Source organism: Clarias gariepinus, chromosome 8, assembly GCF_024256425.1.
Source record: "Clarias gariepinus isolate MV-2021 ecotype Netherlands chromosome 8, CGAR_prim_01v2, whole genome shotgun sequence".
In the NCBI taxonomy this organism is placed as follows: domain Eukaryota; kingdom Metazoa; phylum Chordata; class Actinopteri; order Siluriformes; family Clariidae; genus Clarias; species Clarias gariepinus.
Window position 1 is genome coordinate 28,313,237 of NC_071107.1, and position 22,981 is coordinate 28,336,217.

Below are 22,981 nucleotides of genomic sequence, written 5' to 3' on the forward strand. Positions count from 1 at the left end.
GCTCGCACATTAATTATGGCTCTACAGCCAATCAGGGGCGTCCGCAAGCGGAAGGAGTGGATAGCTCTGTCCTCCGAGTGTGTTGCACTGCCCCCAAAGGGTGCGTGAGCAAGTAGTTAAAAAAGATGCAGTCGGCTGGCGTCACATGGTTTGGAGGAAACATAGGATTGTCTTTGGCCCTCGCGACTGTGTGATAGTAGTAGCCTTAATGTGGGAGCCTCCTAGTGACGGGGAGGAATTGGACACGACTAAATTTGGAAAAAAATAGGGGGGATATATATATTTTGGCTGTGTGTATATATTTTATGCACTGCACATGAGGTAAAAACTATTTTTACTATTATTTACTATTTAATACCCTGCTTTGCTAATGTACGTATCCTTCAAGGTAGAAAGTTTTCTCATGACACTGGAGCCGTCTAAAACGCTGGCCTCCCAGGAACTCCTTTAATGGTCAAAACATGTGGAAATCACTTGGAGTGAGACTGTATGGGGGATGCAGGCTTCATGTCATGTGTCAGAGGTAATGAAAGAACTTTCTACTTTAATAGCATCCAAGCACTAATGAAATGCTGAAATAAGTGCATTAGTGAAGCAGAGGATTACATACGGAAATAAAGGTAGTTTTTTTCTCTCATAACTGTTTTCTGTTATTTTGCAAAAAATTAAAAGTCCTGGTTTGACTTGAACACTTCTCATGTACTGTATAGTGCATCTTAAAAATTTGGAATATAGTGAAAAAGTGAATTTTCTTTTATAATTTAATTTAAAAAGTAAATCTCATATATTCTAGATAACACAAAGTGTACACAAAAAGTTAAATATTTCAAGCCTATTTTTGTTTTATTTCAATGATTACAGCTTACAGTTATGTCCCAGTTTGACTTGAACACCTCCTGTACATTTAATAAAGACACAAATTAAGTCGATATTTTCCTTTATCGATTTTTTTTGTTTTATATATCTACCAGGTGCAATAGTTTACAAAATGAACTATTACAAAGTAAACTACTGCACCTGGTAGATTTCTCTCTAATCCTGTGGTTAGTGAAGTTCATCAATTTGTTCCAAATTCAGTCTTGCTCATATCAGAAGTCATGTACAGGATGCCTGAAGGGGTCCGACAAGCCTGAAATTGAAGAAGTTATTTTTAAAACCAGTGTCGCCGTGTCAGATTGTTACTGGGAGCATGTCATGTAGTCACTTTCAGTCTGTTAGTCAGATTCCTGTTACAGTCAGTTCACAGCTGCCTAGAAATACGCATTTTACTGGCTCTGTTGTGGCTGCTGGTCCTAATCTGACTACTCAGGAATTAGTCAGTCTTATTTCACCTTCTTAAAGCTAGACAGCCTAAACCTAAATATTTTAAAGAGAAATCTAAACTATAACTCTATCATTTCTTCAGATATTAAAATTGGGAACATAAATATAAATATTAAAATGGTAGACCATACTTAACCTAGATATTTAAAAGTGCCAGCTTTCCCATAACTCTCTGTCCTTAAGCTTAAGGCTGTTTTGAAATTACCCCACTGAGCATGTTACAATTCACATTTGCTGTTTTTCTTATTATTAACAATTCATTAGTTTTACAGCATATTTAGTTTAGTTGATGTGTATCAGTTTTGTACCTGTGTGCCCCTTTTGCAATTTAAGAATACAATTTAAAAAAGAAAATCACAAATATCTTTAAAGGCAGGGCATACAGTAGTGTCTGATTAAAAAATTGCCTTTACTGTCATCATGTTTTTCCGTTCTTGCACACTTGTGCTTTCATTAAACAGATGTTCTGATCATCGCTCAAGGTGACGTCAAATCAAGTAAATGTTATGATTAAAATCTGCTCTTTAAATGACATTAATACTTTATATATTACATGATGTGTAATAATTATATTAGTAATAATTAACCTGGATATTTTTTTAAGGCAATCATGTATTTTGGTGAGTTAAAGTAAAACAGAACAATTACAAAAACAGTTTTCAAGATATTTGTTTTTTCATTTAAGCCTGTATATACTGTACATATAAAACAGTACTGACAGGAAATGGTAATTGTTTCATAAAAGACACACAAAGAGGTGCATATTAGAAACTGCACAATATAACTTATTTCACTTTTGCCCCCCCCCCCCCTCTTTTTTTTTTTTTACTTATTTGTATAAAAAAGCCATATACAAATATGGTTAAAATGCAAGAATCAAAAGACCTTTACCTTTTTTTTTTTTTTTTTTACAATTACATTTGTACCCTTTACAATTTCTTAGTAATACTGTATTATATAAACAGTATATAGTATATATATTGTCCTAAAATGAAAACCCCAAATATCTTGAAAACTGTAGCCAATAATTAGCCAAATTGTACTGTTTTAATTCATAATAGAAATATTCATAATTATTGATATATCATAAATATAGACATTCATAATATACTTCTCATCAAAATATGTTAGCAGTTTTTATCTATGAAGCAAAGAAAATCTAAAAAAAACAAAAAACATTGTTCTCTGGTGTATTCCTTGAACGGAGCATCCGTTCCTACTGTTCAGCAATAATCTTACAGCTGTAAACATTGATGGATTTTATTTGCTTTAATAAATATTTATATGCCATATTTCATTATCCTGATCCTGAAATTGCTCACCATACCCATCACTTACTACTCCACAATATGGTCAGTAAAATATGCCGGCATTCGCATCAGGGTCATTAATATTGGCACAGTAGCATATATTGAACACTAATGCAAATTGATAAGTATATGTAACCTTTTCATTTCCAACAAAACCAAAAAAATTTTTTTTTATTGTTGTATGCCTCATTCATGCACATTCATTATCAGTAATTGCTTTATCCTGGTCAGGGTCACAGTGGATCCAGACCCTGTCCTGTCTAAACTGGACATGATGCAGGAACACACACTAGAAAGCCAGTCCAAAGCAAGGTTGTCATTAGGGGTTTAATTCTGACCTAAATTCAGAATAATACAGAGAGGATTAATATACAGGTCTGCTGCAATTTTAAACAGTTGCGGCAGTCCGTAATAAAGAATTCAATCACCTTCAGTTTGTTGCAAATTGAGGAGGGATATACAGCTATACATTTTCAGCTTACAAATAAAATCCATGATTTAACTGTTAATAAAGCAATTATTAAAGATATGTATTGTAGTGTGGGCGGGTGTGACGTGTGGAATGTGCTCCGGTTTATGCTTAGGCTAAATTGGATGTGGTTCTCGTGTGAATGTGTTGCTCATGCTATACAGTGCTGTGCTTAATAAAGTACTCCCAGCCATTGCATTGGACAGCAAGTAAGCTCACTCGTCTCTTCAACATCCTTTCCAGTGGTAAAACGCTACAGTATTAACACTAAAATCGCTAGTAATAACTAAATATACAGTAGTATTTTGTATAACTATGTTTATAAATAATAAAAATGTTTACAAAATCAACATCCCTGCTAGTTGCTTTGTAAAATTATCTAATGTTAAATGCTAAAACTGTTTCAACTTCTAAAATTTCACCAGTGACAGATGATAGATAAACCATCCTATTGCTCACCACACACACACAGTGGGATGGCTAGCATAAAGGCCATCATTACAAAACTCCAGTGACCTGGCCTAAGCCACTTAATGTGAACTTCCTGTAACAAGTGAAACAAACAAACAAAAAAAACTAAATACATGATTAAGACATTTAATAAGACCTACAAACCGGCAAGGTATAAATAAGAAGACCCTGCACATCCTATTTTAACATGCCTCACACCTGCTGCTACAAAAGTAAATTATGGCTGTGCTAGAGGATAAAGACTGTTGCTAAGTGGCAAAATAAGGAAACTAAAATGTATTTTTAAGATCGGTGATCAATTATATGATGCAAAGAGTTTTTTTTAAACCATTTTTGCACATTTACCTTCTTTACCCATCTTTTACAGTTTTTAAATTCTTCACGCATTTAGGGACTGAAGGTTTAGAACACTTGGAATTAACCTAGATGCACTAAGAGCACTTATGTAAAAAAAAAAAAAAAAAAAGATTTCTTATTTGCACCATAAAGTAGAATATGGTACTGTGACCACCAGACAATTGTGGAAGTTTCCGGTGGCTGTAACCGCCCACATAGTGGCTGGATTTTTTTTTTTCATGGAAAATTCCATTTAACAATAATATCCACGTGACATGGGCGCATCAAAATATACTGCATGTTACTATTCTCAAAACACCTGCACAGCAGGGTACCTTACGCCTCCTTCTTCTACTTAACCCTGTGAGAAAGAAGTGCAGGTGTTTTCTCACTAGATCAGTCTCCTTGCAAGAACACCACAGACAAAAGCACTGATCAATATTCTCCCATGACATGCATCCTCTGGGGAGTTGGAAATCCTAGAGGGGCTCATCATGTGTTCCACTCACAGCCTCACACACAACATTTCTCTCCGCTACAGAGCACCTCTAAGGACTGTCAATATTCTTTAAATGCCACTACAAAGCCTTATACTTTTCCCACATAGAGGTCACAGAGAAGTGTCATCCTCATCCAGTATATTGATCAGTAAAACCAGAGTTTATTTGCTGCTGGCTATTAGAAAAGAATGACTAAGCAGGTTTATAGGAGCTCAAGAAACAGCTTTTGTGTCTGCATGAGTGACAAGAGAATGATTAGGGACAGAAAATACAAACACTATTGTGATGACATACATCAGGAACTAGATCTCGTGTCTTGAAAGGCAGGTTAACTCATTATTTCACTGCTTACTTCTGCTCTGACTAATCAAAGGTGCTTTTACGTTATGGAATTACATAGGCATAAATAGATTTGTGATATAATTACTGTACAATTAAGAGCTAAGCTAGCAGCATAAGCGTATCTATTGTCCTGCACCTGTGTCACTGTTGTGTACTGTCATAAGCTGAAGAAACATTTTATATTATTCCTATGTATACAAGCTATATAGAGAAAAAAAACCTTGAGTGTTAGGGCCAACATTTATATTTCTTCTGGCTGGTTACAGAATTGTTGTTAATGTTGGTGAAATTCTGATAAACCTGAAATCTGCCAGGTTTTTTGTTATGCAGTGTGTGAGTTACAATATTAATACATCATGATATCATATGAAAGATGACATATAAGGAATTGGGGCCAAAGTTAAACATTTTGTGCATTCTGCTAATAATTTGCTAATATTTCTTATTACAGTTAGACACATCAATGACCACATTCAAATTCACACATATATAAAACCGTTTAGCCTTACAGTATAGATCTACAGTTGTTGGTCTTTCGGCTGCTCCCAGCAAGGGGTCGCCACAGCGGATCTACAGTACAAAGCCCTATTTTGTAATTGGTGAATGCTCCCACCTTGTGGACAAAAAATATAGAGACAATGCAATAACCTGTATTCGCTAGAAATCAGTGTCTATATGTGCATACCAACAGCAAACATCTGCAGGTAAAAATGGAAGAGTTGCAGTGCTTTCTTTGTCTTGTTCTTACATTTTCAACTAGATATACCAACCACTTTTTTAACCCTCTCAAGTTTGGGATATTGTGCCTATTATTGTTAGCCTGAGTGTCATTGATTGATTGAAACGGAAAATTGTTTCTACCACTTTTTACTCTCAGGTGTACCATCTGAAAAAAAAACCCCACATAGTTGCTTAGTGGTTAGCACTGTCGCCTTGCACCTCCAGGGTCCGCGTTCGATTCCCGTCTCTGTGTGCATGGTGTTTGCATGTTCTCCCCTTGCTTGGTGGGTTTCCTCCCACAGTCCAAAGACTGAATGATTAGGATGATTGGGGTTTCCAAATTGCCTGTAGTTGGTGTTTTGCCCTGCAATGGATTGGCACCCTGTCCAGGGTGTACCCAACCTTGTCCCCTGAGGTAGGCTACAGGCCCCCCACGACCCTGGATACAGGATTAAGTGGTGTGGTGTCAATGAGTGAGTAAGTGAGTAAAAATTAAATACTGCCATTGAACTGAATTGGCAAATAGATTTAACAGCAAGAAAAACATGAGAGGACGTATTTCTCATGTATTTGTCTTTCTACACACACTATAGACTAGAGAAAACATATTCAGTTACACACCGTGATTCTTTTATATGGTGATTCATGCACACTGACTACAAAATTCTTTTAAATTTATTTTTCATTTATATATGCTTGCATTTGAGTTGGTAAAATGCTGCAGTTCCTTTTCACAGCCAGTGACAATTTTAGTGCAGAAAGTGTCCAGTGTTTTACATTTACTGTATATGACAGTTTTAGTACACCCTGGTGTTTATATTGCACTACTTTTCACCAAGTGAACGTAATACTCAAACTAAAAGTAGGAAGAGTGTGCATCTGCTTCAATCATGAGATCATAATGTTTGATCCCACAATATCACAATTTATCTTAACATTTCTGAAATCAACCACATGCAAATTTAGACTGCATCTGCATTTTCCATATTAATAGAGTACTTAGTCATGTTAACATTTTAGTTCTTATTGTTCTTGTGAAGTGTTCTAGGACGTATCTCACCCTCTAATTAGTAAACAGCCATCATTAGTATGTGGGATTACCACTGCATGCAAATGCCAGGCTGGGTTTAATTAAACTTTTATGTGTTGTTTATTGACTGCAATAACAAAAGGGCTGTGAACCACAAACTGACCTAACCTGTCAGACAGAGTTTTAATTAAGCCCAGAGCAGTCAGGCCTCAGTGTTCACTGCAGAGCAATAGACTATCCATTTATCCTGGGGTTCTCAAACATTGTGCATGCCAAGACCCCAATTTCAGAAGCAACACAATTTTTAACTACATTATGATCATGAATTTTGTAACATACAGCTAGTCTATAGGCACCAATCTTCTTGCTTTTATTAAATATCAGTCAAGCTGATATTATGGCTGTTTACTAATTAACAGCTTAAAGGGTAAGAAACAATATTATTATTACAAAATAATCCAGTTCATAAAAAAGTAGATTGTGGGCTGTATCACTAAGTAAAGGTCGAGTCTGTACTGCTATCACGTTTAATTCAGCAGAGGTCACTGTCAACAATTAAAATTGGGAAAAAGACCTAGAACTGACTATCGCTAACAATCGTCAAGTAATTAGCTCATAACATTAGCAGTTGTAAAACAAATATTTAGGCTGAATCAAAACAGATTTCCTCCAAAAAGAAAAAAATGGGATCTAACTGTTAAGCGTTTAACATACTGTAGAATGGACATATTATTATTTTGTTATGAGCATTGGTACAAAAGTTGCTGAGTCACTAAATAGGATGATAAAAGAATATATAGATAGATGGGATTGTACATACCAGAGTGTATGCTGTAAAATTATCATTGGTAGACAGGTATCTATTTTTTTTATTAGTATTATTTCTTTGTAATTTAAAATGAAAAACAACAGCAAATCTGTTATCAGGTTAATGTGAGGTTAAGAAATCCCACTTACTGTGTTATTATTGTTACAAGAATTCATATGATCTATGATTGTTTATTCTATCTATTCTATGTGATTTTAGTTAAGATTTCCCATTTTTTGTTAAATGACTTCTGCATTATGAATAGGTCTAATGATCTCATCTTTGACTGGGTAGATATCTTAAGTAGGCTAATACAATTTATATGGCAAGAAATGCCATATAAAAACTGTTTTTTTTTAAGTGCGGTAAATCAGATTCCATTATATTTTGTTGAATATAGTAAGGTAAATTCTCAAATGAGGAATTATTTTTCAGTAATAATATTTTGCAATGTACATAGACTTTTTTTTTTTAGACTATACACTTAAGCATATATATATACTTAAGTTTCTTAAAGTAAACTGTCTGTAAATTGTTTACATAGCACAATGTGGTTTCATTATAAATAGTAATTAAATATATATTTAATATCGTTTAACGTAAGTATTCAATTTAAATTATTTTAAAGCAGCTTATGCCCATGTTTATAATAAGATGTGTTTAAATGTCTGTTCTTATTCAGTGGTGCATATCTACACTGCAGGGCTAAAATTAAGTTTGATAATCGTCAAGTCAGTCTCCAAGAGTTTATGTATGTAACATAAATTAAAGTGTTTCATATGCTTTTATATTACATTGATGAACGGCCTTATAAAACTATTAGGACAACTACTAAAACGCTGTTCATGCCGTTCCTCAAATCGCCACTAGATGGCAACAAAACCTAAGCTTCATTAAATCTTGCACCTATTCTGTTTAAAATAATTTATAACATTTATTTTTCGTGGTGTTTTTTGTTGCAATTTTATTTAATTTTAAGGACAGTAAGCAAAAGGTAAGGTTTAAAAAAAAAAAATTCGAAAACCAAATTAAACTAAACCATCACTTAAAATACCAACAATTATCCAAAGTTGGACTGATTAGCGTGCAGCTGCTAAAACCTTGAATAGGTTTACTTGAATATAACTTGCCTGTTGATATCAGTGATTTACAAACCTAAATAAAAATATATTGGCATATAGCAGCAGGCTGGTAGCTAGTAATTTCAAAACCATACAAAAGAGAACAACACATAGAACCCCTGATCAGAGACGTACCCTGGTGTCATTATTTCCTCTTCTGAGGCAGCCACTAAGAGAACTTACTGGAAACTAGACTCACCAAACTGTCACAGCACAGGCCAGTTCCACGCCTAAGTACTGAAAGCAGAACATTTACGTTGCTTGCGCATATTTATTATATGTGCTTAATATATTTTAAGGCCCTCTGTACAGTGTCGTCAAAATTAGAAATCATCAAAAAAATGCATACACGTCTTTCTTGAGTATAATCATTATTACACCAAGTATGTAACATTATGGAGAAAAATAACTATTATAGTGCTTGATAATCCTTTTTCTCTTTCAGTATGATCGATATGTGGCATTTACACTTATTTCTTATCTGTCAGGTTGAGGTGGCGCTGGAAATTACGATCCAATTTACACATTTATGAATGTAGCGCACGCGCCGCTCGATTCTAACCACATGAATGGAGCCGAGAGGAAGTCCCGTAACTCTAATGTATGTTCAATGAAGAGCAAAAAAACAAAATTTCATGACAATATAGACAAATTGCAATAGGGGCCCAATAGGGTCTACTAAATACTGAGATATATTTTCACATGACGGTGCGCTTCGCCCTGGCGCTGATGCGGTGAAGTGAAACCCGCGCTCGAGCACGTCTGTGCCATGAGGCGCTTCTTTTCTACCCGGATACAGAGGCGCGCGTGCTTTCGAAACACACCCACCGAACACGCCCCCCTCATCGGTCGGCTTGGTGACGCAGAGAAATGAAAAGACTACGTGACTCAACACAGTAACCACGCAGCGGATCCCCGTTTATTGCAAACGCACGGCCTAGACATTGATTTGAACAGCGGCTAGAGCAATAAAGGACATTGCGATTTGACCAACAAATAAAATTTGAAGAAACTGTTTGGTGAAAATAATAAACTAGCACAATTTGAAATAAAATCAGCACGCATACGTTCATGGATAGTTTGGCATCATTTGCATTTCCTCTCTAGTTGTATCTTTTGAAATAGAAGGAAGAGGAAGTTAGAGACACTCTCCTGCTTTACCGCACAGTTCCTCTTATCATCGCCCAATGAGAATAAAGTGACCTAGCTCGGCATTTCTGTTCATTATGATCCGTTTTTTCAAATTTTGCATTATTTTTTGCGAATTTTAACTGCAGTGTTTATGTTGTTAATCATAATGGTAAGGTGTGTCTGTGTGTTTATAATTTAATTAAGCAGACTTGCTCAGAGCCTGAGAACTTAGGCACATGTGTAGACACAAACCTGTCTGCAAGATGTACCCTGTAAATTATATAACAGGACTTACTTAATTTAAGAAAATTAGCTTAAATAAAATACACTTTGATTCTGATAATTATTATTTAAAAATTGCATAAGACATTTATGTTTTATTTTTATCCACAGACAGGACAGTATGAGTTTAGTGTACAAATACTTGGTAACTTACCGATTATTCTAGTGTAGTACTGAGCCCTCGGACTGTCACCATCTATCTCCGGTTAGAAAGTTTGACTTCTGACTTAAATTTGAGCTTTGCACAAAATTATTTATGCAATAAATAAATTATCTACCATCTACCTCTTGCTCTTTCTTTGAGTTTGAATTAGTTTCTTTCTCCCTCGGCTCGTCGTGGACTTGACTCATTCATGGAGTGGAGCTGCGCTGAGTCTGTCCGGGCGCGCCTGACCACGCCCACTTCTCCAGAGCGTCAGACTCGCCGCAGATTCAAATCTTCCTGCTTGTGTGAATGGAGTTTAGCCCATAAAGCGGTTAACGCCTTGAGAACTCTCAAACACCACGCCATGTCAATACTACCACTTCTAAAGTAAAATATTTATATACTAGAGAAAGATGAAAAGACGCTTGTTGCTGGAGAAAAGGGGGCAAAAACTGAGTCTTTACTAGCGGCCAGCATTTCTCATGTAGCCAAATGAGTGTTTAGAGGAAACACAAAGCAGCTGCACTCTGTTTTGAGCGGTTCTGGTTTTGGCAAAAGGGAAGGAGGAGAACAAATTGCAACTCGGCTGAATATTAAGTCTGATTTTCCATGGGACGTTTGGGATGGTGAGGTGTGAGAAAAAGAATTGATGCCTATGTAGGAGTTTGCCTTGAGAAAGCCTGTTCACACACGCTCAAAGACAGCAGACAACAGGGCGTGAAAACCAAATACATCAACTGAATGTAACTACAGTCATTCAGTTAGTTCAAACGAAAGCTCACTTCCTTCATCTGAAATAAATGACTACTGTTAACTACTGTCTGTGGAATTAAAACAAGCGCAGTCAGGTCCATGAGTGACAATTTCGGGCTTTAGCAGAGACCAAATCAACAATTGGGCACATTCTCAAACAGAATGCTTGCTCAGCAACACCAAAAGGCCCTGAAGGTCACAGAAGACAGCTGATGCGGTATTTCATAAATATAAATTCAGCTGGTTTACCTCGAGATATAAAACACTGGCTTAGCTGGAAACTAATAGGTCATAAATAGACTTCGTCTTAATCTTCAACTAGTACCAGAATGATAGGAAAAGAAGAATATGGAGAAGGAAAAGCAGGGCTTGTTTTCCAAGGCATACCTCATCATCTGTCAAACATGCTGGAGACAGTTTTATGTCATGAGTGTATATGGCTGCCTGTGGAACTGGGTCACTTGTGTTTACTGGTCATAAACATAGCAGACGAGTTCTGAAATGTAAGCTATACTTTCTGCTCAGATTAAATTAAATGTGGCAAAACTGATAGGATAGCAGATCTTGGCTAGATATGCACTGCGAAAGCAACCAAAGGCAAAGAAATGGAATTTTATTGAAGGGCCAGCTTAGTCACATGACCACAACCCAAGTGTGCATGCTTTTTACTCAAGACAAAACTAAAGGAAGGTGACTACAGTAAATGCAAATCATTGGCTGCAATTATTCTGCATTAATGTTTTAAAAATAATCCTGATTAATAATAATATATGATTATTTTGAGCCCTGTAAAAATTGAATTTCTAAATACTGAATGCAATATTTTTTTCTAAAAAAAACCCTTAAGTTTAAACTGAAAGTATAAACTTCAATCATATCTTGATTGCTTCATTTCAAATCTACTGAGATGGTGCACAGAGGTAAAAATATCAAACGGTTTTCACTGTCCAAATACTTATAGACCTGCTAACATGAAAACTTTGGTTCTCAGCTATTTAAAATACCCAAAATAGAACTTGGTGTAAGAAAGTTTACATTTCCAGTTTACTGACCTTATTTACACCCTTTCCTCATTCACATTCCAGACATCCTTTGGCTGCCTCAAACTAATTTCCTCCTTTACAAGACTGATAATTACACTAAGTGGAGCAGTAGTCGTAAGCCGCCCTATTCTGTTCTGCAAAACAGAAATGGGTATGAGGTTGTGTAGATAAAAGTTTTCATCAGAAATGTAAACAAATATATAAGAAATTGATACTCTTTTTTTCTGCATTAAACCAGGCTGTAGTTGTGTCAAAAATATTTTGGTAGTTTGTTTTAGATGATAATAATATGCTGTATACTATCCTTTCTATTCTAGTACTACTGTGAGCTTTAAAATAACAGTAACAGGACATTTTAAGATTTAAACATGCAACAATTCTGATTAGTTGTGCTGAAATCTAAAAACGGCATACTGCTGTACATGCTTTTTATATACAGCATGCCAGTGGTTACAGAGATCTTGCAGCATGACAAGTTGCTGGAGTGGCAAAGCGAATCACCACAGCTTTGCTCAATTTGACTAATTCACAGGAGACACTAATTATCTCTTTATTTACTAATTATCACATTTCACATTTTACATTACACCACATGTCTGCTTTCTGTAAGCTAAGGTAAGTAATAGTAACTTATAATGGTAACCTTGCCTAAATACTGACAAGTTTTGCTTTTAAGACATAAAGATAATTTTTAAATAGACCCCTGAGATTAATGCCCAGTCATTCTCTTAGTATTGCTACACCACTTGCTGTCATACAGGAAACACTGCTCTGACAGTTTCTATGCTTTTATCAGTGAAGTAATGACAATGCAAAGACCCAAACTAAAGTTATTACAGAACAAATAAAAACACAGTTCTTCTTAAAGTTGCATTCTTACACAAGAACATCAAATAATATTAAGCAAGATTGTGTAAACCAGTTTTAAGCATGAACAGAACTTTCACTTCATCCCACAGTAGAGTAAGACTGGAGGCACAACAACCAGTTATCAGCATTCAAAGCACAGTAAGCTAAGCACTATTTTAATCTGAGAAATGTAGCTATGCAAATAATGTGGAATGCAAGTGGGTGTGTTTGGCAATGTGTTTCCAGGCTGGAAAATGTTTTTCATTTACACAGGAATGCTCTTGTTCATTTACTCGGAAATAACACTTATTTTGATAGTGATGCACACAGCATTGCATCATTTTTTTTTTTGCAGACAGAGAAAGCTGACCCATTAAAAATTCTCATCACAAATCATTTATTGACAGGATTATAACAGGCACAAACATAAATGCTAATTATTTACAATGCACAAACTGCAATGCAGCAGTGATAGCATACAAGTTAAACCAGGCCTTACCATTACACCGCAACCATATTTTAAATATCCCAGAAAGGATTTTATGTTACTTGGGTATTGGAGTCTTCCTATGAAGACATTTGGATAGCCCTGCTGTGATTAAGTAAGGGAGCAGGTTAGGTGCATGACCTCTGGGAGTAAAGCGGAAATGGCTGCGGTACATATGGACCACCACTGCGTAAGAGCAAAGGACTGAGATGCAGTAGGCCTCGAATAGGAACCCCTAATTGACTGAATTTCAACAGCAGCTCAGGGAAAGAGGAGCAACCTGAAAAAGAAAACAGTAACAGATTAACATATGCATAAAAAATGATTGAGGGATTAATACAGACTGACATGCCTCAAAAAAGAGATATCAAAAGTCTTGACCATTTATCCAATATGTTATTATACCTTATGCAAACGTTTAAATATGTATATAACGGATAAATAAATTTTACCGTCAAGGTCAGTTGCAGCAATCTTCCTGAAGCTAGGAATGGAGTAATAGACCAAGAAGCAAGCTAGAATGCTGGAGTCTGTATCATCACTGGTCGGAAGCCTGCTAATGTACTCCTGCAGCACATGTCTGTTGTCTGTGTAAAACGATGAAAAGTCACTCAAAAGGACATTTTTCACAATGCTGCTGACACAAAATATGTTTGCTTCCATTCTTACCGGATGTTACTTCTAAGAAAAGGAAGGTTTCTTTAGCACTTCACACAACAAAAACTGTTATTACACACTGCTAAAAAATGGTCTCTGGGGTACTTGCAGATATCTAAGCTTTCAGGTCCTTTTATATGCGGGCAAAAATATTTTCACTAGGAACTTCACAGTTTAGGACATGTAGTTTTTAGGCTGAGAGTTTGAACAGTGCTTTCTGTTGCACTTCATGATGTAAACAAATACACTGAATTTAACAAAGAATATGAAAACAATCTGAAAATTATAAAATACCAAGCATATCATTATTATGATTTGTTTCAATCAGTGGAAAAATCTTTAGTTTGATTCCATAAAATAAAAAAATAAAAAAATAAGTGTGATTTTTTACATGGCAAAAAGGAGGTAGTACTCTAGTTTATGTATTTTAAAATACACAATGGCACTATAAAAGCTCCTGCCTACTAACCACCAAGCAGGTGCAATCAGGTGTCCTTAAAATACTGAAAAGGCCAACTTCCCCTTGAAGAATCAAATAAAGATCCTGAAACTAGGCAAGCACAGATACTATAATGAGTGTATGAGCATGCCGAGTACATGCTTTATAGTGTTATTTTTTTCTAAATCAGTATTTAATTTAAAGCAATCCTGAAATAAGTAACCCAAGTAGCTTTGATTAATCAGAGGCACCATATTATACATGTTATATGTGTTAATTCTGTGCATATTAATTGTGCAACATGTTAATTATGTGTTTAAAATTCTCCATTTTTTTCATGGTAAGCACTTATGTGAGTTTTCATTTATTTGGATTACTAGGTCCTTTAATGTTATCTAGATAATGTAAAATTAAGTACATTAGCTAGCTATAGGACTAAGTATGGTCTTAGTGAAGAAATGCATCTTTAGCTTCATTTCAGAAAAGAAAAAAAGTAAAATACTTTTTATTGTCTTCGTTATCCCCAACCCCCATAGTGGCTGATCACCAAAAATAATATACTGAGCAAGAGCAGTTATTTTCACTCAGCATTGTGTGTGGACATTTTTTTCTTGCTAGCCAGTGGTTGCAGAAGCTTTGGTGCCTGCAGTGTGCGACTCACAATGAGAGTTATGTTTAATATGGTTTATCAGATGCTGTAGTTCCTCTAAGTGATATTTTCACAGAGCTCACAGTTTTTCAATCTACGTTGCCTTGATTACCATTATTATTAGTGAAATGCACCCAGATTAGGGTATAGGGGTAGCTCAGTGTTTAAGGCATAGGACTATGGTTTGAAAGGTCCCAAGTGTAACCCTCAACTGTAAATCACTCTGGATAAGGGAATTTGCCAAATGTAAAATGTAAACGTATTTCGCATTATATATTTTGTGTAATTTCTCCATCAGTGTGACAGAGTACGCTAGGTGCACTCCTCATAATAATGTGTCTTGGATAAATTTTTATAGTATTATATGGTATTTGATTTATTTATTTTTGTTGTGTGTGTGTGTGCGAGTGTCAGACTGATACCAGTATTTTGAAATGCATTCTGAAACCATTCAGTGTGGCATTTTCTTACCTGAAAGCCAGCGATCTAGGGCCTGGTCAGCCGAGCTCTTCATGACTGGCAGAAACTCTGAACTTAGCAGCAGGCCGCGGCTTTGCCTCCGCGTGTCCCGCAGTCTCTGCTGTAGTATTCCGCTCTCACAGAGTTCCAGCACGAGCTTCATTTGCCACAAAGAGAACGTCTCACTCAGCTCACGCTGCTCCAGAGCCTTAACAACCTTAAAGGTCACACAGACACACAAAGACATGGTTTATTTTAGGATCGAAATCAGCGGTTCTCAACCCTGCCAACCAGTGCACCCAAGTTGCATTATCATAAAACACAATATTGGTTGCAGTGATGCATTGTTGCTTTTTTTTTTTTTTTTTTTTTTTTGAGTATTGCAGTGGAGCAATTTTAAAGCAATTAAAACTTTCCTGTTTTTGTTGTGCAATATAATATCTAATAGTACATGCAACTTCAAAGCACTAAAATATAACACAAGCCAGACAATGGATTAGTCTACTCAATAAATTCCATTGTCACTGGCAAAGACTGATAAGAACACAGTGCAACTGAGTGTCAATATATCAACATGGGTCATTAACAAGATAAGTCAGTCCAAAGTTTTATTAGCGTTCTTATGTCAGCTGACAAACAAAACTGAAAATTGTTAGACAAACTCGTAAACAAGAGGCATTCAAGTCAAACTGGGACTTTTGATTTTGCAGAATAATAGAACACATTTATGTTAACTGTTTACTAGTTAACTTCATTTCTCTATGTAATCCCCTACTACACTAATGCGCATTTATCCTAGTGTTTCGCTATCAAGAAACTAAATTTTCTTAGTACGCTTAAGCCATGTTTGGACTAAAACTGATTTAATCCCCCGAAGATGTGGAAATGGCTTAGGTCAAGGGAATTTAAAACACTCCCAGCTGAGACCCTGTAATGTGCTAGGGGTGTTCATGAATGTATGTGTGTACAGTTCCCCCAGACAGATAAGTCTCTTCCACAAGTTGGCGACAATTGATTGTCAAAAATCACGACTGCAGAGGGCTCCAAGCCACTTCGCCCGGGATCATCATCATTCTTTAAAGCGTTTGCACCATTTAAATCTTAAATTCTTTTGTAAATCAAATTTTTCTGTAAATTGATTTTACTACTTTATTTACAAGAAATTTTATCACAATATACCCTTTAACTTTTTTTTACTTAAACGCCTTTTTGTACTTGGATGACCATAAAAAAATTAAATAACTGTTCAAGAATAATGGGATTTGTTAAATAAATTTACCTTTGTCAAAAGTTATTTAAAAAAAATTCTGCAACCATCTGCCTTAAAAACTCAAAGACCAATATGATGAAAAACCCGAAAGGATCAACTGTGGAACATTTATGTGGTGTTTCCACTTGCCAAAACTGGTTACTGCTTCTTTGTACACTTCACTTATTAGACGCCTGTCAGTCTGGAGGCTTTATTCCTCTTTGCTTCTTCAAGCAGAGGGGGGCTAGGTGTTTAGGAAAAAGCAGCGTCACTGGTCGACAGTTGTAATAAACAGTGAATTTGCTTGGGTGTTTGTGCTTCCCAACAGCACAGTGTAAGCAGCATGTCAAAATACTGCAGTGAACAAATTTTAAATAAAATTGTTTAAAGGAAAATGTATGAAGGACAAACCCCCAGTTTAGTAAATACCATTATGTTATGAAAAGTTTACCTGATCAATCGAGATATGGGTGGGCAGCATCTCCGGATTTTCTTGGGTTACACATTCATACAGAATAGCTGAGTATAAGGCCACAGTCTCCTGTTTCTGTGGAACAGAAAGCCAAGTGAAATAACAAATAGTGAAATACACAAGAAAAATAGAAGGAAAACCACATTAAGAAGAAACAAATACTTCCTGAGCTCAGTGTATAAGGATGGGCGGAGCACAACTTGAAAGCATTTACAAAATCTTATAGTTGGTTAAAATAACTAGGCTGAGAATTTTTGTCAGCCAATATTATTGCTTCAAACCACATTGTCACATTGCTGCTTTCTGGAGGAACTAATTCAGTCAATCCTATATAGTGCAAAGTAGGTACAATACAGCAGTGCTTCAAAGCCAGCTGTAATCTTTTTTTTTTTTTTTTTTTTTAAAACAAAAAACATTATTTTTTACTCAACTCACATTCTTCATGTTTTCAGAGGCTTCACAGAAGTACTTAGCAAAGGAAACCAAGGCAGCATCTGATGTAAATGTAGAAATGGCTTCAGGCTGCAGGGAACAGATGAAAAGAGATAGACAGTGTAAAAACAAAGTACAAAGTAAAAAGGCATTGCAAACCAAAACATACACAATCCAACAAAAATGTTAATTTTAAATCTTACTTACTGTTTTAATAACTTTTTCTTTCTACATATCCCACTAATTTCATTTAAGTGTTCCCTCCTAAGATCATGCCTTGTGTGATTCTATGCTGCATTACTATGTAATTCAAATGCGCTACCACTACAAACATTTTCCTAGCATAAACTTTCTGAAATGTTTGCATTAGTCAGGTAACCAAGCCTTTTTTTCTTTTGCAATTCACAAATTAGCTACTTAACCAAAATCAACAATGGACTTTTAGCCAGTTATAATGTATATGTGACAGCTCAGTGGTTAGCACTGTCGCCTTGCACCTCTAAAAGCTATTACCTCCAGTCCTGTATGCATGCTCACTGTGCTTGGTGGCTTTCCTCCGGTTATGCCGCTTTCTCCCCAGCAGCCTCACAGCTTGTAGCCTGTAGGCCTATTAGCATTTCCAAACTGCTCAAGGTGTATGATTGGGTGTATAAGAGTGCGCACTTGTGCCCTGCAATGGGTTAGCACTGGATCTGGCAATGGGTCAGTATGGACTTATATGGCCATAATTAGTTTGAGCTGTTTCATAATGATATTTTGGAGCAAAAACTGTACAATTCCATAGCATACGTGTATGCACATCCTTATCATGATCTGTGGGGAAAAAACTAAATCGCTAGAATGTTGGTTCCGTTTAGAGCTAACACAATTTCTACAGTCAGGATCATACATTCTAGAACAAAGATTTTTTTGGCATTTGTCCTCTGTACACCACCTCAAACCAGATGTGAGTTGAATCAAGACATTCAGCTTCAATTCAAGGGTGTGACAAAGGTGTAGCATTAACCATTCAGGAATTTCAGCCATTTTTATACACACTCCCATTTTGGGGGGTTCGTAAAAAAAAAAAAAAAAGAACAAATGGCTGACTAGCAGTTGCATGGCCAAGTATGGCCGGTTCTCTCGTTACTCTCTGAGTAAGTAGGCAGAGAAAAGGCATAGAGCTGGCTCTGACTGTTACACTTGCATTTGGTAGCTGTTCACGCGAAAACTCAACTAAAGTTCCAAAAAGTGTCTGCAAGTGAAGCAGTGGGCTGAAAAAAATGATAAAATATGCAGCCTTTAGAGAGAATTTGGGAGTGGCCAGTAGTGATGCGCAGGTCGGGAATTTTTCCAACCCGCGGGTCCTGCTTTTATGAAATTATTTGGCCCGCCTCAGCCCGCCCGCACCACTGTATCTATTTCTGCAGCGTTTGTAATCTAGGCTAAACTATTTTTTATTTTAGATTTGTATAGGGAAGGCCTACAGTTAACAGACTATGCTAAATAACCACTGACATTTTTATCACTGATATTTCCCAAATATTTAATATAGGCTATAGGGAATTGCACGCAACATACATGGATTTTTTTTATTTAATTTTGTTTTTAATGACCCGCCCCAACCCGCCCAGCAAATAAAGTGACAATTTATTTGCCCGCCCCAACCCGATCTGCGGGTTACCAGACATCACTAGTGGCCAGCACAACAGTTAAAAAATTCTTAAATAGAAGGAATTAACCGCTAAGTGTAGCAACAGCAAAACCCCCTTTACATTATTTATGGGCCAGCCATGTTTTATATTTATTTTTTATATTATTGCCCACCCAAATGTACTAGTGATGATTTCCGAATTGTAATAACGATATTAATCTGTTCATTAATCTGATTCTGTTAGTCTTGACAGGCATCATTACGCTATGTTCGCTCCGCGCCTTTGCAGAGCAGCAAAGCGTTTTAACAGAATTTGCTAGGATGGAGAGAAAGCTGTCAGGTGGAGCAGAAAGGGCAAATCCATTTAGGGCTTCAAGAGCAGGGAAATTACTATGAATTACTACAAATTGTAAATTACTATAGTTTCTTTCTTTGCAAGTATTAAAAAGCTAGCAAATATTAGATGTAGCGTCCCTACTATCATCACTTAAAATACTATGTACTAAAATACATTAATATTATTTATTGTAAGTTACATGAGTACTTTAGCAGAGCAAAAAAAAAATCACTTTTTTTATATAGGTAGGAAGGGACAAGGGAAACAAAAGCTATAGTGCAAACAAGAACAAAAATGAGTGATAAAAATATGTAGTTTTCAAAAAATCTTTTGTCATAAATGTAGTCATTATTCTTCTAATTTTTTGATTTTATAAAATTATGTCTACCCATTTTTGAGGTTTAAAACTTCTTTTCCACTTTTTTCAAATGAAGGTAGAGACAGTTAACCAAGCACTAGCTCTGGTGCAGTGATCACACATCAGATTCAGAGACACGTAGAATAATAAGAATAATTTGTTTTAACATATTGGATGAAATGTATTGTTTTGCTAATTTGGGTATCCAAGTCATTTAAAGTTAAATAAATAAACAAATACATATTTTTTTAGATTCTGAACAATCTAAATACAACAAGGTCGTTGTTTTGCACAAAGGTGAAGACAGTTCTTGTTTGTAGCACTAAAGCAGAAGCGACAGGTACAAGACAAATACATTTATTTATAGTTAACTATAATCCATAAATATATTTTAAAGGAAAACCAATAAGACTGTCTGTGGTAGAATTCTACATTTATTTTGGTGTATAGGATGGCCTGGGTTGGTGTAGGATCTCCAAGCATGAAATTGTGTCCCAGTCCGGCCCTGGGTGTGCGTGTGTGTGTATGAAAATGTCTGTAATTCCTGATTGGTTAATGCCACACCCCTTGAATTGTCAAATCCCTTGAATTAAAGATCAAAGATGTAGTTGACTTCATTCCTATCTTCAGTGTTTCTTTTTAAATTCAATGTGGGGTATACAGTGGGTAAATGGTGCAAAAAACAAAATTTATGGAGCTGACCGTATTTCATCTAGAAGGCTGGGTTGGACTTTTTTTTTTAAACCATGAAACAAGCACTACAAACAAGCATACATATAATATGTGTTTGCTTTTATGTAATCTCACAGCTCCATGACATAAATCCTCTCAGCTTCAAATAACCCCAATAAAAACTAACGTGGACTTTAGGCTACAATAAATATTTATGTTTCATTCAATTGAGTTTGTGTTCTGTGCCTTGATCTGCAATTTTTTATCAAAACACACAGACAAACCTTGAAGGTGCGCACTTCAGGGTTTCTGTTGTTGACACTAGGAGCCAGCAGACTTTTCCAACCCCGAGGATCATCCTTATAGGGCAGCTGACCAGCACGCAGCTTCACATAAAGAACGCCATCTCTGGAAAGGATGGACCTGAAGCAGAAAACACAGAACACAGTGTCTGCAGTTATATACAAACACTAGAAATCAAGCTTCTTATGATACAGCCCTCTATTTAGACTTACTGCAGATGCTGTGTTCCTTTTGTCAGATCGATGTTCAGTTCCCAATATCTTGGGCCCTTTACTTGAATCTGTGCATACACAGGTGTTGACAGTTTTTTATTTGGGCATAAAAAAATTTACACTGTCACAAAAATATAATTTTTTGGCAAAATACAAGGAGACCACAAGTTTTTTTTTCCCCCTTACGCCTGTGGTTGACTTAAATTAGGGACATAAGTTGCAGTAGTTTTATAACTAACCTGAAGAAACAAATTATTAGAAACAAACAAACTAAAAAACCCTTTACTAATCAACCTATTTAATTAACTAGTTAGCTGTTGGATGATTACCTGACTAGTTAATAATTTTTCTTTGACTATACCATTAGGCATTTGTTTGAATTTAGTCCTTTTGCCTGTTACCTGTTTGAGAAGATGAAGTTCAGGGAGCATTGTGGGAGCCATCAACTCCACGGTTGTCTCGTCATACCACTGTGTTTCCTATTAAAACACACAACCGTATGCTTAAAATCCAGTACATGTCAGAGTTACTCATCTACAAGACAAAGGTGTGTAATCAGACACAGAGGTGGGAGGCATCTAAGTAATTGTAGATCGCAGTGCCTTTCCAATCTTCAGGTAATTGAAAGTCAACCCCCTCCCCCTGTCTAGCCAGTATGACTAAAATGCAAGAATCTTTTACTCTAGACCACTACCATCTTTACTCTTTACAGAAGTAAACTCACTTTAGTGATACAAATTCAACATTTATAAATTATGTCAATATTTATATCTGACTCCAACTACTTAAAACCCTGCACTATATACACATATGTAGTACCCTGTAGGTGACATCAAGCAAGGCATAGCAAGGTTTCAGTGTGTCCACGTCCACAGGAACAAGCAACCGAGGCTCAGCTGCCAGCACACAGAGATGACGCAAGGCCTGAAGATGATACCTGCAAGAAAAACCCCAGCAAACACACTAGTCTGAATGTTTTAAACATTTCCCACAGCAAATAAACAGCAAATAAAGCACAAGTTGGCCCAAGAGGTATCCATGGTCAACCATATTACATCTATTCTGACAACAATAACAATAAAATATTTAATTATGGAAACAATACCAAAATACCTTTAAGGACATGGCAGTTCAGAGAAAATAGGTGCCAATAGAGAGCAGTGTGTTTACCTATTATCTGTGCTATGAGCTGGGAAGTGAGGATAAAGTGCGCACAGGAGAGCAGCAATGGCAGAGTTGGAGGTGCTGAGTGTGTGCCTGTGAACAAAGCCGCATGAAGCATTATTGTTTCACACCCATGAAACAGTCCCGCATTGTTTAATGAGTAATCAGAGTTTTGTTTTAAAAGCAATTTAAACCCTTTGAATGGCTTTCGGTTAAAAATAACAGCTGCACTGATGAATGTGCTTGAGCAGGTCCAGGAGGGAAAAGAGGCCCTTGTGGTGTGTTCATCCCAGTTAGTGATGATATTTTTTCCCCACTTTTCAAACCTTTACATAAGAGCAACATTTACAGACAACAGCTTATACACCTGCATCAGGTCAGTAAGGTGCAATATGGACAGGAGAAAGACAATATTCTGAGATATTTCTGTCCCAATAATGCTTTTGATCAACTTTGTGTTACACAAGAGACATCATGTGGTCAGATATTTCTCACAGTCTTGCAACAGCAAGTGAGATGAAGAAATACACTAACAGTTAGATTTGTATTGCAGGAAGCTGTACGAATCTTGTTCTTGTAATTACCTCTGAGACGTGTGTCCTAAAAACTTAACTGGAAATGTAACAGAGAAATCTGACATATAAACACAATGTGTAACGTAACAGTACATTTGTTCAAATATACACTACCAGTCAAAGAGCAGTGGACACACCTAATTCCATGGTCTTTTCTGATTTTTGTTTCTTTCGACATTTACAAACAATGCTGATTTCATCCAAAATATTCACTAACTAAACTTCATAATGGCTCTAAATCTGAGATGCT

The 22,981-nt window shown here is 36.2% G+C and overlaps 1 protein-coding gene across 2 annotated transcripts in view; it reads right to left on the reverse strand.

The window, feature by feature from the left end:
• Positions 1 to 13,013: 13,013 nt before the first annotated feature.
• The window catches only part of anapc1 (anaphase promoting complex subunit 1), a 52,970-nt gene continuing 43,002 nt past the window's right edge, over positions 13,014 to 22,981 (reverse strand). Inside the window, exons 39-48 of one of the 2 annotated variants that reach the window (XM_053502014.1) lie at positions 22,163 to 22,249; positions 21,812 to 21,929; positions 21,394 to 21,471; positions 20,993 to 21,060; positions 20,762 to 20,900; positions 17,481 to 17,567; positions 17,025 to 17,114; positions 15,337 to 15,541; positions 13,573 to 13,707; positions 13,014 to 13,400 (exon numbers count right to left, since the gene is read on the reverse strand). In XM_053502014.1, the coding sequence (XP_053357989.1) occupies positions 13,249 to 13,400; positions 13,573 to 13,707; positions 15,337 to 15,541; positions 17,025 to 17,114; positions 17,481 to 17,567; positions 20,762 to 20,900; positions 20,993 to 21,060; positions 21,394 to 21,471; positions 21,812 to 21,929; positions 22,163 to 22,249 (1,159 nt within the window). In that variant the 3' untranslated portion in view covers positions 13,014 to 13,248. Of the gene's footprint in view, positions 13,401 to 13,572; positions 13,708 to 15,336; positions 15,542 to 17,024; positions 17,121 to 17,480; positions 17,568 to 20,761; positions 20,901 to 20,992; positions 21,061 to 21,393; positions 21,472 to 21,811; positions 21,930 to 22,162; positions 22,250 to 22,981 lie in introns of both variants that reach the window. The other variant, XM_053502013.1, reaches the window with a different exon arrangement.